Here is a 16,040-nt window from a genome sequence, read left to right on the forward strand (position 1 = left end):
GAGTATCATTTTTCCTTAAGTGAAAAATTGGCAGTTACACCAACTTTCCATACTCCCTTGGTTTATTCTGACGATGAAAAATGCAGGAGTTTACACAAAACGATATTGATTTCTTTTTTGTCATAGTAATTATTACAGCAAATTTCCAGCTCTCAAATCAAGGCGCTGACACACTCAGGGCCTGATTAAGTCAAGAGCAAAACTCCACCTGATAATCAAGTATTTGAAAGGCACAACTCTTTCCTTTTGAAGCCTTAGAGATACTTCAGGTAACAGCATCAGAATATCTTAAAAAAGCCTACTTAAGACAAACAAATGACCCCACCATACTTGTTCCAGCTGGTGTGATGTTCCTGAGCACGAGGCTTTCACTTACCTTGTGTTGAGTTTATCTTGCTGTGCTTTGATCTTCTCCCCGGGGTGGCCACTGTGCATCAGCTGCCTGGCAATCTGGTTCACCACAGCCACACGGGATGCCTGGTTGTTCATTTCTGGCTCCAAGCTTTCAAACCTGGAGTGGGTGAAAACAAACAAATGCAAGATCCCCCAGACATTAAAGAATCTGAGCCACAAGCAAGCTGAGAAAGGTAGCTGGGGTAAAATACTTCCACCCAGTATTCCCCAAACTTCCTGGTAAAGGCATTTTCACCTGTGCTGGATCACTTCCAGGTCCTCCAGCTTCTCTGGAATCTGCATATTATTCAGCCACTTCTCCTTTTCATCGATCCAAAGCTCACAAGCATCTGCCTCACTGAACATCTTATAGAGAGCGAGGGTATCCTGCAGGGCCTGTTTACGCAGCCGGGTCAGCTCAGCAACCTCTTTGTATCTCTCCTCAATTCCGGACAACCTGCCCTGCACATCTGGAGACTCCGCGTGCTCCTGTGGCAGAGCCTTGGCCTGCTCATGAAGAGAGTCAATGGTCGGCCGGTAGCTCGCAATCTCTTCAGCCACATCTTTGTGCTTCTTAACCAAGGACTGAGTGGAATATTCATCATGGCCAACATCATTACTGGAGACAATCTTGAGGATGTCCAACATCCATGCATCAATGTCATCAGCATCAGCCTGGAACTGGTGAAGGAGAGAGGCTTCCTCCAGTCGTTTCTTCCTAATGGCAGATAACTGCTCCAGGTTAGCCCACTGCTCTCGGATATCCTTAATTCTTTCTCTGATCTTCTCAGACCCAAAATGCTCTTCCGCAATCATGTCTTCACCTTCTTTTATCGCCTGCTGGAAGTGGCCACTGCGGCCACTCATCTCATCCTCAAATGCCTTGTGTTTACTCAAGAGTCGGACAACGCTGGTTAGGTCCTTCCCATAGTCATCGGATGACAGAATCTGCTCCTTCTCCCTGATCCAGCCCTCCTCTTCAGCCATTTCCCAGAAGAATTTCCAGAGGCGCCGGGACTCCTCAAGGCGTGCACGGCGCTCAGCTGCAAGCTGGCAGAGCTCCTGGTAGCAGAACTCCATGTGAGCCACACGGTCCCTGATCACCTGCGGGTCACAGGGCTTGTAACCTGCTCAGACAGAGAACGTGTGTTACCACCTGGGCTCACTCGCTCCCATCCCCACAGCTGGGACACACACAGAACTCTGAATACCTGCATGTACCAGCTACAAGGTTTACATTAAAGAATCCATAGTTAGCCTAAGGAAAGTGAGTGGGAAGTGTTCAAGCTCCACCACACAATAACACAGATCAGAAAACACTATTCTTTCCAAAAGACAAAAAAAATCCCAAAATGAAAGATATTCATGATTGTTTCCAGTAAGACAAAATTCACTGAATTCAGATTTATACACAACTGCACAAAATGGATGTCATCTGCTCTGTTAACAGCACTGGGTTCTAGGGAATTTCTTCCTTTTAGGATAAATCGGGACATCATTAGACTGGGTCCAACAATCTATGTAAATATTTGCATTAGGAAAACAGCATGGGGAACCATGGTGACTTCTACAAAGTCACAGCAGCTGCTGGTGAGGAGTGTGACATCCCATGCAAGGCACAATGCCACACTCAATTCTGGACAAATGAATCATTGAAATGCTGAGTACAGAAGGAACAAATGGAGCTGGATTCTCTCATTCTGGTGGGGAATTTAGCAGAACTAATTAGTCTCACAGATAGTTTCATAGGTGATTAAGACAAAAGGGGTATGTTGGATGCTGGTTACCTTCTCCATCAGTGGCAAACTTCTGAGCAGAGGCATTGACCCCTCTCACTCTTTCAGCCTGAATAGCAATGTCAGCTTCCACCAGAGCGTGTTTCTGCAGCAGGTCTTCAACTCCCAACAAATGTTTGCCATAGTCTTGGGACAGCAAAAGCACCTGAACAAAATGAGAAAGACAAGTAAAATAGGCTGAAGGCCATAAGCTATTTGCTTCTTTGGGACTCCAGGACTGTTATCTGTTGGTACATTAGTTCAAAGGAACTCCAGGCTCATAAGGACAGAAATTTCAAATGTAGAGACATGGCTGATACAAATTTGAGCCAGTATTTTTGAAATCACTGGCAACCAAGAAGAACTTGACTGCTCTTGAATGAATTTTCAGTCTAGGATGCTGAGAGGCTGAGTTAACTCAGCAGGGCCAAGGAGCAGCACTCAGCCCAGGTGCTGTGAGCTCCTGCTGAGCTGTTTCTTTCCTCCAACAGCTTCCAAGTTCTGCTGGCTGATGGACAAGTTGTGGTCCTTTCCCGTCCCAGATCCCAGGAGAACAGACAGGAAGAAATTCAAGCTTTTCAAAGCAGAGAGGTGAAGAGGTGACTTGCTCCCCATGTAAATCATGACAGAGAGAGATTATTTAATTCCCTTTTACCAAATCTGTCATCTTTACCCAAGCACTGTGACGAAAACTTCTGGGCTCTATGAGACAGACATGAAGTTGGAAAGTAGCTTTTTATAGGAGTGAACTTGTTCTTTTTCCTTAACATGGAAACATCTTTATTGTTAACAAATCATAAGGAATTTGTTCACTGCTCTTGAATGTGGATCTTCTGGGTCTGTCTACTAAACCAGAGAGGCAAAATGAATCTTGACAGAAAGGGACACGTACATCTCTAAGCAATATTTGGTCTGCATTCTCAAAGTACTTCCACCCACCTTCATCTCGTCCATCCAGTCCATAATGTACAGCATTTCCTGGAAAATCTTCTGCAGCCCAAGGTTCATCTCCAGCCGCTGTCTCCGTGCCCGGAGCAGCTCCAGGAGATACTCCCACAGGCGGATAACATTGTCCTTTCTTGCAGTGATGCGTTTGATATCATGGTAGTTTTCAGTCTCAAGCTCCTTCGCCACCGCCACCACAGCCTGAACCCGCTCCTCGTACGCCGCGATGTCCGTCTCAATGGCCTCATGCTTCTTCGTGGCAGCCTCCACTGCTGGGAGGTCAAAGCCAAAATTGTCCTGCAAAGACAGAGGCACTTCTTCAGGAATGGCTGCCAGGGACAAAAGTCTCACTGCTCAACCTCTGCTGTCAGTTCTGACTTGGCAAAACACACTTGTTAGCAAATCCCGGACCTCAAAATGCTCCCAAGTGTCTTCTTTAAATAAAATAAGAGATGCCTCTGATAATAAAGAGCCACTGAGAAAATCAGAGATATTATTCACTGCCTTTGGGGGAAGAATCACATGGCCATCAGGATTGGTCTGGGGTTGATCTAATATTATCACCTCTAATATTAAACAATAAAATCAACTCCTGGGCTAATTTCACTGAACTCACCAAAATATTCAGATAAAGAAAATATTGACTGTGAGTAGTTATTTCCTCATCAAATTCTCCTGACCACAGGCTGGTAGGTTCAAAATGTATAAAAGAGAGGATGTACAATACATACAAATATTGAGTAACTAAATACAATAAATAAATATACACACGCATAGATTGTAGTAAAGTATGATATCACAGGGAAGAAAATGTTCTCCTTGCAAGAACTGCATCCTGCAATTACTCATGGGAACCATTTTAGCCAACCCAGACAATTTCTGAGAGCAGCACCTGAGAAACAAGACGTTGATTTTCACTTAGCCAAGTTTCTCTCATAGCTGCTTTGCGATCAAATCTCCGTGCAAGTTGTTCCAGTTTCTCTTGTCTGATGAGCTCATTTCGCAGTGCCAGTTCTCTTTCATGTTCAGCTTTTTCCAGTCTTTCCCAGGCCTGAAGATGTGGAGGAAAAACACACAGCTTCTAAGCAACACATTCTTACAAGATTATGATAAATCCCATATCCTTTGCATGAAATCACGGCTGTAGTCACTACAGGCAACTTTCACCAAACTGGTTCAATTATTTAAAGCCCATAAATCCAGTTTGCACTGGCCTGCCCTACACCTTGTTTGCTAATATAAACACATGACTTAAAATCTGTTTTCAATTTAGTCAGTCATTTTCTGAGCAAGTTGTTTATCTCAGATGGATTTTCTCTTGTCCTTTCTTACCCCGCTTCCCAACAAAGCCTAAGGAAACCACTTGGCTTGAATGTGTAAGAAAGTGTTTATTTAAAAAAATAAAATCTCCTGAGTGCTACTCCCAAACAAGTAGATTCTATCTTCTTCCTTTAGGAAATGGGAATTAGAGATTCATGGCCTCACCTCCAGAATCAATATAAAACTGTTGGTCTTTATTACACTTTGGAAAAGAAAACAACTGCAGAATTTGGTTACTTTTGGTGCTTACAAGTCCTTTTTTACCCCCAAGACACAAGTTATTCATATGCATTATGATAATATTACAAAAATCAGAATTCTTAGAAGCATGTTGGAAGTCAGCTAATCACCTTTCAGATCTTCTTACAGACAAAAAAAATACCCTGAATTAAACACAAACTAAATCTAAATCCAAACAGATGTGAAACTGCCTGAAACGCAACTATTTTGGGCATTCCTCCTGCAACCAGGAGAACTGAACAATCTGATTCTCCCTGGGATGAGGCCACAGACACCCACAACAGCTGGTCTGGGAATGCCAAGTATGATCAAACACAAAGGAGGAAGCTGCCGGGCTGAAGCCGTTTGTTATCCTTGAGAGAGCCTGTCAAATCTTCTGTGCCCAGCCCTGCCCTGCCAGCTGCAGCAGCAGAGAACGAGGACCCCAGAGGGATCCATGATGCCCAGTCAGGGTACTGAGAGGTGAAGGGGAGGGCACAGCACCTACTGCTGCTGCCTTCTGTCACTTCTCTTCAAAAGCCAGGACCATGAGGTGCAAGGCAGAGCTGGCACCCCCAGGAAAAGAAGCTCCTACAGATGCTGTGGGCAACCCAGACCTGGCTTAGGGTAGTAAGTCCAAGCTACAGGAAAAGGTCACCCGACCTCATCCATCCCTTACAGCCCCCACAACAAGGCTGGCTATCACAAATGTTTTTGAGAAGAACAAATGCTGTTGAGAGAAAAGAGCAATATCCCGAGTCACAGGGGAGGAGCTGCTCAGTTTACCTTATTAATGTCAGAGATGAGTTTTCCCTCCCTTGGCATGTACACTTTCTGATTGTTGGCTCTCATTTTGCTTTGGATGGTAAAAAGCAGCACTTCCAGGTTTCCTTTTTCTGTAAATCTAAACAAAATTTTGCAAGAGAATCGAGTTACAATCAAACTTTCATTACTGCTAAGGTATAATCATAGAATCATGGATTGACAAAATGGTTTGTGTTGGAAAGGACCTTAAAACCCATCCAGTTACACCCCCTGCCAGGGCAGGCACCCTTCCCAGCTTTTTCCCAGCCCTGTCCCACCCAGTCTGGAGCATTTTCAGGGATGGGGCAGCCACAGTTTCTCTGGGCAACCTGTACCAGGGCCTCACCACCCTCACAGGGAAGCACTTCAATAAAGCATTTAATATAGCAGACTACAATAAACTATAATAAAGCACTTGTTTAAAATGTCATGGTGAATGGTGCAGTCACATAAACACCTCCATCTTGTGTGGAAGCTGGGAGCAATGGAAATAGCCCATGCTTCCCCTGGAGCCAGTTGGGCCAGACAGCAAAAGCAACTTCACAGAAGTCAGCTGCCTGAGTGTTTGGATTTAAACCCCTTGGGGGACAGGAAAAGGCTTTTTTTTTAATTCTAGTACATACACTGTCCTAGTTCACTCCATCGGCACAAGAAATGGAAGTTCTATTTAAAACTCTTTGCAGTCAATAAACTCTTCCCACTGTTTTCCCTGTGCTGTACACCTGGGAAATAAACAAACTCTATGGGCATTAGGGAATAGTCTGGAATTTTAGAATAAGCCTGGATCCTGTGTAATGTTTTGAGTCATGATTATTATTCATTAGAACTCAACTTAGACAAAAAAAACAAACAGATTTGATATCACAATCCTAAAAGAGGCTTTCCAGAAATAAGTTGCCCAGTTTTGCTTGTATCAGTTTGAGTAAATAGAGCTGTTTGACAAACCCAGACACGCTTCCTCTTCATGTTGGATAAGCAGTAGGGATCTTTTAATAGCAGCATTTTGGTATTATCCACTGCTATTAAAAGCACAAGCGGTGACATTACTGTACTACCACAGTACGCTATTACCACTTATATGATAAGACAGGCATCCCAGGGCAGAGACAGCTTCCAGGACTCCCAGATCCTGTGGGGCACACACTTTTCTTGTTGGTGCTGCACACTGAACAGCACAAAGCAAATGGACCCCAAGTAACATTGATGAGTACCAATCAGGAATATGAGAGCTGGGCTTGCTCAGGAAAATAAATTCTTAAGCCACAACTAAAATTACTTGGATGTGTTTGTTTTTAAAAAAAAAATCAATGAGCGACTAAGCCAACAAGACCACTGACTGTTGTGTTAAGCTGAGATTAAACTCACTTGGGTGGTTTCTCCACTGTGCGGTAAGTGTTGAATGCCTGCAGCTGCTGCTGCACCCCAACCAGAGAGTTGGCGAATTTGCGATTGTTGAGAATGATAATGGTTTGCTCAATCCACTCCAGCAGGTCAGAAGCCAGGGACTCATATTTTTCTATCATTTTCTCTGTTTCAATGGCATTGTCAAGCACCTGCAGCAGCAGTACAACACACATGAATCACAAGGGCAGTGCTCTTCAGTCATTTAAATCCAACAAGCCACATAAAAGAAACTGTTGGGAGACTTGAGCTGCGAATCAGAGTTCTCACTGCTGGGATCCCTGAGGAATGAGAGCTTGGCATTTTTTAGCACTAAATTCCCAAGATCCCACAGCAATAGAGGGGCAGAGCTGAGGCTCACATAGAGATTAATGTTCAGTCTGCCAGCTGTAAGGATCGGGGCAACATTGCCAAAGGACAGAGAATGACTGCACGTGTTTTAAATGAGGGACTTTTCCAGAGGAGAGAGAGGGCCCCGAGGGTGGGGAGCAGTTAATGAGAAAGGAAAAGTAGCAATGACGCAAAATGAACAAGCAAAAATAAATCACCAGCCAAATGTTTTCTAATGTGAGGCAGCTGGAAATTAACTACTTCTCATAGTCACATGGGAATATTTAACATTCAAAATATGTTCAAAAGCAAAAAAAAAGTCAAAATTACCAGAGAGTGGACTCTTAAAAAATTAACACCCAAGAGGAAAAAGAAAATCAGAAATATTTCACCTGCTTTGTAACAACTTATAATTTAAACTGACAGACCTTTCCAATACGTTTTCCTTCAACAGCCAAAGCTTTCATCTTGGAGAAGTAGTGGTAATATGTCACCACATAGGTGATGATTGACTTTTCATCAGGGTGATCGACACTGATATCTGCAAACCAAACCAGAGTTATCTCAGCATGCTGAGGCTGCAGGGGTTACACCAACAGAGCTCAGAATGCACCAAGTTTACTTTTGGGAGTCAGAGATGGGTTCAGTGGCAGTTCAGCCCCTATGGTTGGTATCCCAATTAAAAGTAAATTGAGCAGCTTTGCATTAATTCTGGCAGCAGTGTGGACTGGGGCTAAAACTTGGGGCCTTTGGGTTTTACAGTCAAGTTCCAGACTTTGCCACAGTTTGTGCTCAGCCAAATAACTCCTCTGGTGGCAGTGTGAGTTGACAGAACTACTGTTAATTGATAACTTCAGTGCTGTCTTGGCATCTGGAGAGAGGAATTCAAACTTAAGTCTGTCCAGGTGAATCTGAGAGATACAGCTGGAAAACAAAATATTTATCAGCAATTCTGAGGCACTGGAAAATAAGCAAGAAGAAACTTGCCCAAACACATCACACCTGCCCTGTGACACAAAAGGCTCTTGCCCCAGCACTGGGAGCACACACACTCCCACAGAAGCACAGGCTGAAGCTTCTCTGCTCTTCTGCTCCTCTTTCTCAGAAGGAAGCATCTGACTGGAATGACTTTATGGACACATGGCCAGGCCAACAAACTTGTTAGATGGCAGTAAATAAAGCATCTGACTGGAATGACTTTATGGACACATGGCCAGGCCAACAAACTTGTCAGATGGCAGTAAATAAACACAGGATTAAGAGCTCTTGTGCTACTGCTGCTCAGTTTGCTGCTGGAGACATCTCATACTCTCTACTTCCCTCTCTGCCTGTATCACCAGGTGAGTCAGCAGCATCCAGCTGCTCTTGGACACAAAAAGCCAGATGTGCTTTGACATGGAGGGGTGGGAGGAAAGAGCCCTTAAGTGCTGAAACTGCTGGAATTCTTACCCTCAGGGTCCAGGAGCTTGGTAAGACCAAGGTGCTGCTCTGCAAGGTTAAAAGCATTCTGCAGATTGTAGTGTGCATTTGATTTCTTCAGTTTGTCAAAATCAATCAGATCAGGCCTAGACAGGATGGAAAATGCTTTAGATTTCCCAAAGCACAGTGCACCCACCCTCAAATGACCTAAAATCTCCAACCCTTAGAAAACCCAGCCAAGGTTTCATGTGCCCTGTGCATTTCCCAGCAGCATTAAAGGAAAGAAGCAATGCCCAGCACATGGCACAGCAGGACCTGGCCATGGGAGAAAGAAGGGGAGAGCTTAACAGCACGGAAGGTGACCCTGGAGAAGAGAAGAACAAACTTGTGGTCATGAGTCTCTCCTCATGCCCACAGAAGCATGCAATCCATCCGGATTAACTCTGCCTGAGTTTGCCATAAACAGCCTGGCACCATATCTTGCCATCCTCAGGCAGGGATTTCCTTTCCTTCCAGGCTGCTCTGGGTGTGCTTCCCCACTCCTGCCCCCCAGTTCCTTACCTGGACATGGGTTACTCACTGAGGTACAAGAACCAAACCAAACCCAAATAATCACAGGTGTAATTTATGCCCTTGAAACCAAACACAGACTGTTTTGACTTGTGGTGTGAGAAGCTGCTGCCCAGCCAAGCTCACAATGACCACAAGAGCTGTAAAGCTCAAAACAAGGCAAGCTGCTCTAAAACTCTCAGCAACTCCTCAACTTCCTGCTCTTCATAGATTTTTAAAATTAAGCTGCAAGGTAGCTGCAAAACTAGGGCAGACACTGAGCCACATGTACCTGTGCTTATGGATCAGTGCATTGAACGCCATCCCATCCCTCCAGCTTGTCGTAAAGTTGTGAATATTGACGTTGGGGTACCTGCAGAACAAAAACAAGGAGAGTGCAATCAATACAGCATCCCCAGTGCAGCTCTGCTGCACACTCTGGCACCAAAAGCCAGAGCAGGAAGACATTAAGTTTCCCATGAAAGTGTCGTTATTTCTTCAGAATAGGGAGAAAAAGAGTCAGCATATTACTATATATATTCATGGATTATCAGATGTGTGTTTATCACCCAGAAATAACATCATAAATTCAGACTTTTCTGACTTGTAAACATCAACTCATTTGTCTTGAATTCCCTCTCTCTAAATCCACTTAAGAAGATATAAGTTTGCCCATTTAAAATTATTTCAACAAAAACTCAAAATGCTGTAATTACTTAATCCACACTCACCCAGCTGTTTTCATCTGGCACCACAAAAGCAAAGCATCTTTAGCAGATTTCTTCTCTTTGTTGTCCTCAGTTTCAACGCTGATATCTTGGATCTAAAAGTAACATAGAAGATTTCAATATTTCTCTGAGAAAACACCATGCCTTTTTGGAAAAGGTGAAAGGAATGCTGGGAAACACCAAAATTAATGCTATTAAATGTTTATTACTATGCTATTTATTATGAGTCATATATTTATTATATGGGTGTATTGTTCTTTCTGCAAAAGGACTTTCCAGCCTTTTTTAGCTGAGGGCAAAGACCAATCTGGAACTTGCTGGAAAACAAGAAATGTCCAGCCTTAGCTGGGACACTAAAATAATTCCTGTGGGCACCCTTAATCCATGTCAGTGCCAAACCAGCCAGGTTATGGATAACCAGCTGGAGAGCAGCTCAGGGCAGCATTTCCTCCTGGATCTAGTGTGGAGACTGGAGCTTCACATGTATTAGTGATTTAGAAATAAAACCATATGAATTTCTCCACAGGAAACTCTCATCACAGGTCAGCAGCACCACAGAGACTGATTTATCCTGACAGGCTCCCAAGCTTTTCTCTCTCCCATCAGAGGGGAGCACCTGAGAGCACTCTGCTCCTAAAATGCACAGTGAAGCATGTGACAAACAGGTGTGGAAAGCTCATCCATGTATCTGTGTGTACACACAACTCCACCTGGAATCTCAGAATAATGGTCCAAATAAGGCCAAGGGTCAGCCTGTGATTCCCATCCACAATATCATGAGATCCCATGTTTTCTAGGTGCACTCGTTGCTCTTTCAGGAACTGGAGGGCTTTATCCACATTCTCCAGGCAATGGATGCGCATCCTTCCTTTAGTTGGTTTAGGCTAGAAGGTAAAAGGAAGAATAAAAAAAATATTTATTACTGTAGATGGGAGGGGGAAAAAATCAGAGCTTGTAAACTTTTCAGTTCTGGCTGGTGCATCACCACTCCCAGGAAGTAATGCTGCAATTGTTCCTCAAATTCCAGGGACAAAACCACTCATTGGATATTCCGCCCCATTTTCACCAGGATAATGGAATCAGGTACCAAACCCTTGGTGGAAAAACCAGTATCCTGGACCTGAGCTGGACACATGGCCCCAGTTTCTTTTGCCTTTCAAAGGATTTTTCCTGCTTACTTCCCTTGTGTTTCCTCTCTAGGATATTCACTCACAAACTCAGATTTTAGCTAGTCAGTAAATCTCCTCCAGAAGGAAGTGGCATTGCTTTTCTTTGGTCAGGAAATCAGATAAAAAAGTAAGAAAGTAACAGACATTGATTACAAATTTTTCTTCATGGGAAAAAATACTAATTAAAAAATCAGCTACACCAATATAACACAATTATGTGAAGGCCCAGTGCAACTGCAAAAATGTGTCATCTCATCCAGAATTCTGCTGTAATACTGAATAAAATTAAGGGAACTTTGTTGTGCAGATGAGGATTACAGCTGAATAGCCTATTCAGTGTGTACTGGGATGTCACCAAAGGTACTCAGCCAAACTACTAATTGCCATAATTTCATTGTTTTCTGCAGTGAATGTAATTAATTGGCCATGGAAAAAACTCAGACAGTATCCTTGCCCCAGCCTGCATTCAAGGTGAAGAGTTTCAGTTAGTGCCATGGTACAGTCCCTGGAAATACAGCCTATGCCACAGGAGATGGTGGAGAGGGAAGCCATGCAAGAAGATACCTTTTGAGACACACAAACCCTGAGGCCACCAGCTTCTGCCTCACTCAGACTGGGTCTGCTCTCCTCCAAAGGCTGGGGAATAATGCAGGATCAACCCACCGCTCACAGCAAGGGGGAGAATTTCCAGGAGACTCCCTCTGCTTTGGAGTTTAAAAGGCCCTCCAAAGAGGCCCAGATTGCATGTACAGCCTCCTGTGCACACCCCATCCATCCCAAATGCTGCCAGTGCGAAGAGCCACAGCTGGAGCAGAAGCAGCAGGAGAGAGCTACATGGTTGGCTGAAGCCTCCCAGAGATTCCTCACCCAGCAGGGACAATCTGGGACCCAGCCTTTAGCTGGCACCATCATTAGGAGCGTAAAAAGCTGGACCTAAGGCTTGACTGAACCTTGCAAAACAAAACACAGGTAGGAGGCAGTTCCAGGGCAGGAGGGAACATGGAGGCCTGGCTGCACCCGCAGCTCTGGCCCACGGCTTATCTCAGCCCATGGCCACACCTGGAGCCCTGAAGCAGCTTCCCAGGCCTGCTCACCTGCACAAGGATGTTCCCAAGGCTCAGGAATTACTTGTGACTGTGGCCATTTCTCAGCAGCAGTGGCAGACCCCAGCCTGTCCCCTCTGCCTTAACACAGCCCTTCCCACTGCCCAAAGCAGTACCTGCACCACCTTTATTGCCTCAAACTACTGAGCAGAAAAGGATTCAAAAAGCTCATTTTGTGCTCTCAGAAGCTCCATTGCCATGGTTACAGAGCCAAAACCATTCACCAGAGATGTTTTATGTAGAGGAAGAGGTGTCTGAGTCTGGTTTGTTCGAGGTGTGGCTGTGCTTGCTACACTCCCCTGCATAGCCTCAGGATGAGGCATAGTGAGACATATCTTGCACTTTCATCGGGCTAACACAGATCCAGACACTGAGTGGAGGGAAAGAAAGTACCAAACCCAGATTCCTCACATACATATTACAGGAAAACTGGTTTTACATCAAAACCCTTCCTCTTTTCCAAGTGAAAATGTGACAGAATTCACTACAGAGAATGTGCTTAAGTGGTTTGACCTTTTAGACTCCAGAAATTGCAAGGAATTTACTAATCCTTAATTTGGTTAGGGAAGAAACTGAGCTAAATGCTTAATCTTAGGTCAAAAACAATTCCCAGCTTTATTTTTCTCTTTGGGAGAAGCCGGTTAACAGTGCATGCAAACCAAATTACAACTGTCCTTTCATGCTGGCTGGATTCTTTCCCACTGTGTTCAGTGAGAGCATTGCATGCTATCAGTTTCCTCCCAAACACTGCTGTGCAGAGGACACTATGCTGTAAGGTCTGGACTAAACACTAAGATTAGGAATCAAACGAGCAAGGTCAGGAAGATGTAGGTGTTGCTGTTATCAGTTGCTCTCATTCTGAATTTCTCCAACACACCTCAAAGACTGTGGGTCTTCATCAACAAAAATCACAGCAAATTTTGGAAAATGCAGGGTTTTGCAATCAAAGTGAGAGGGCAAAGAGCAGCCCTGCTTCCCTGACCGGCATCCAAAATCCTGGACTCTGCTCCACAGGCCCCTGAATCTGAATCCCAGTTTCAAAAGAGAGGAAACAACTTCTGTTTGTTCCACTGCACCAGTAAATACACCATGTTTATGGGATATTCACCTATGCTAGTTTCTGCTTTCTTACCATTTGATGTTTCTTGTCTTGATTTTAAGCCTTCTGCATAAGATCTGCCTTCAAATTTCTCTGGAGTGCCATGGAGATGTCAGAACCTATCTAATATTGACTAAAATAAATTCCAAAACCTGAAGAACTACAGCAAGTGGAGGCTGCATGGCAGTTCTCCTGGAATATTTTTGGTGTGTGTAAGATTCTCCTGGAATACTTTTGGTGTGTGTAATTGTCTCAAGGTTTAGTGCATTGTGTTTACTCTAGTTTGCAGAGGAAGGTGTGGTGGAATGCACTGTTCAAACAGAGCCTGCTGTCCTCCAGCTTCAGATAAGGAAGCTACAAAAAGAATGTGTGGTGGTGCAGGCAGCTACCAATGTCAGACACAGTGATGCAAGTGCAGCTCCAGGAAGCTCCTGTCCTCTCCCCATCCCATAGCTGCCCCAGCTTTGTTTGCATTTTCCAAAACCTGGAGTGAAATATGGAAATGAACAGTGCAACCACAGCCATGGGATTGCTCTGAGCTTCCTATTTGCTGCTGAAAGTCAAATTTTGACAGGCAGACAGGCAGATTTAACCAGAGGTGATACAGTTGGCATCTCAGCCCTCAAATAATGGGGCATGTTCATCTCAACAATCCCTGTGTGAGGAATACCTACTATCTGCAGTGAGCATTTCAAACTCAACACACTGCTGAGGTGAGCAGTCTGGCAGTGACAGAGAGGGGCTCAGAGCAAACTGCAGCTGATGAACACCACGATTTGTTACCCCATCCACACAGGCACTTTGTGCACATGCCAACTCCCTCGCCCTCCCAGATGCACTCAGGCAGCTCTGATCCTGCCTCTACACAAAACACACACACGCACACTACACTGGGCCATATGTTCCACTCATTAACCAGTCTTAAGCAACAGAGCTCCACTAATAGGAGAGATTGATGACAAGTGATTACCCAGCCCCCTGCAGCCTTGGGTCTTAGATAAAGACTGGCATTTCTTTGAAAAGATTGCTCTAAATTAGGCAGTTAAGAGCATCGTCATCATTTAAGGAACTGAAGGAGAAGCTGATACCCAGCCATTTCCTGGCACCCAATTTTCCTCTTGTGCAGCAGCATTTTCCACTACAAGGACTTTCTTACTAACTACTCCTTGTGCTGGTACCAAGAGGGTGCCTCAGCACACCCAAAGAAAGAATTTGACCCATTTATTTATATTGATTTTGGATATACCCCTAACCAAAGAAAGCCCAAACCTTATCTATCCAAGTAAAATCAAGTACACTCAGGGACATTCCTCAGCAGTGGGGTGTAATCAACACACCTCCAGCTGCTCCCAAGGTGATGTGGCCCTCTCCAGTTGTTGTCCTGCACAGCCCTGGCATGATCTGGGAAGGGAGAATAGGGATGTGCCAGACCTTACACCTGCACCAGTGCAGGGTTTGTGAACAGAGAAATGGGCCACTGCCCACAGGGCCCAGGAATGTCCCACAGCATACCTAACACGCCACCACCAAAGGATCTAAGGGGCTCAGGAACATTTTGTACTCTGTGCCTGTCAGATTTGGGAGCAGGGAACATGCTGGTGGAAGCACTCAGCATGTTACCAGCAAGGAACCTTTGAAGAAGACTTCCTTTGATTCCCAGTGAAGCCAGTAGGAAGGCATTTTATTGGTGACTGGATCCAGCTGAAGCAATAGAGCTCTCTTTTTTTTGTTTTTTCCTTTAATATATAAAAAGATATTTTCAGTGCTGAACCCTCAGCACCCAGATTTCCTATACTGCAGTTGAGACAAGGATTCACAAAACCCCACCCAAACCCAACCCAATCCCCCCAGAATGGATACCAATAAGCACGTACAAGTCTCTCTCCTGAAAGCACTTCCAGGAGTTTGATGAGCATCCTCCCATCTCGAAGGTCAGTGTACAGGTCTGTAATTCGGCAGGACACACGAGCCAAGTGGGAATTCACCCACTTTGTGAAGGTCTTCTTCTGAACTGCCTCACGTTCATCTGTGGGGAAAACATAATATTACTCAAAATAAATCACAGCTCACATTTCTAGGTGAAAATGGGATGCTCAATTTAAGATTAAATCAAAGGTATGGCTTGTCTTTTTGGGAGAATCATTGATGAAATTAGGACTTTTCATTGAAAACCCACCATTCTTCACCTGCTGAGTTCACCTGCTCTGGAACACACACACAAATCCATAGCAGATCCTCAAAATACCACAAGTCCTTTTGGATTAAGATAAATATGATAGAGAACAGAGACCAAAGCTTCCCACTGACTTTTTTCCCTTCTCATGACAATATTTATTTGCAGATTCAACAGTTGTAACTGTATTTACACAATGTCAACACTAATTTTTCCATAGCTGCATGCCTGAGGTAGACAAGCATTTATATCAAGCCATAGAAAAATAGATTCTTTCCACCTTCCCTTTCCAGAGTCTTTCACAACAGTTTATAGAGGAAAACGGCTGTGAGAGCTCTCTTACTGCACAGGCTCACTGCAGTCCACATTAATTCACAAACTCCTACCCAGCTCCTATCTGCCAAGCCCAGAGCTCTCAGACAGAAAACATTATACATCTCTGTGGTTACATTCTTTTGCCAAGGGCTTTGGGTGAAGCCTTGTTAGCCAAAAGTCATTTCAATGAGCTGGGAAATACTACAGACCAAATTTGTCCAAACACAGGTGTTCTGACTTGGACTCTGGAAGCCACAGTTAGACAGCTGAATGGAAGTGCTCTGCTTTCCCAGGCAGA

General features: G+C 44.4%; 1 protein-coding gene across 6 annotated transcripts in view; it reads right to left on the minus strand.

Moving 5' to 3' along the window:
• The window catches only part of SPTBN1 (spectrin beta, non-erythrocytic 1), a 114,502-nt gene that overhangs the window by 31,957 nt on the left and 66,505 nt on the right, over window positions 1-16,040 (minus strand). For all 6 annotated transcript variants that reach the window (XM_077781999.1, XM_021537672.2, XM_021537674.2 and 3 more), the window contains 13 exons: window positions 15,129-15,280; window positions 10,594-10,767; window positions 9,887-9,978; window positions 9,448-9,528; window positions 8,637-8,752; window positions 7,616-7,728; window positions 6,822-7,009; window positions 5,439-5,556; window positions 4,006-4,164; window positions 3,108-3,410; window positions 2,181-2,334; window positions 650-1,520; window positions 377-511 (listed from right to left, as the gene is read on the minus strand). In XM_077781999.1, coding sequence (XP_077638125.1) covers window positions 377-511; window positions 650-1,520; window positions 2,181-2,334; window positions 3,108-3,410; window positions 4,006-4,164; window positions 5,439-5,556; window positions 6,822-7,009; window positions 7,616-7,728; window positions 8,637-8,752; window positions 9,448-9,528; window positions 9,887-9,978; window positions 10,594-10,767; window positions 15,129-15,280 — 2,656 coding nt within the window. The remainder of the gene's footprint in view (window positions 1-376; window positions 512-649; window positions 1,521-2,180; window positions 2,335-3,107; window positions 3,411-4,005; window positions 4,165-5,438; window positions 5,557-6,821; window positions 7,010-7,615; window positions 7,729-8,636; window positions 8,753-9,447; window positions 9,529-9,886; window positions 9,979-10,593; window positions 10,768-15,128; window positions 15,281-16,040) is intronic.

Source organism: Lonchura striata, chromosome 3, assembly GCF_046129695.1.
Source record: "Lonchura striata isolate bLonStr1 chromosome 3, bLonStr1.mat, whole genome shotgun sequence".
Lineage (NCBI taxonomy): Eukaryota > Metazoa > Chordata > Aves > Passeriformes > Estrildidae > Lonchura > Lonchura striata.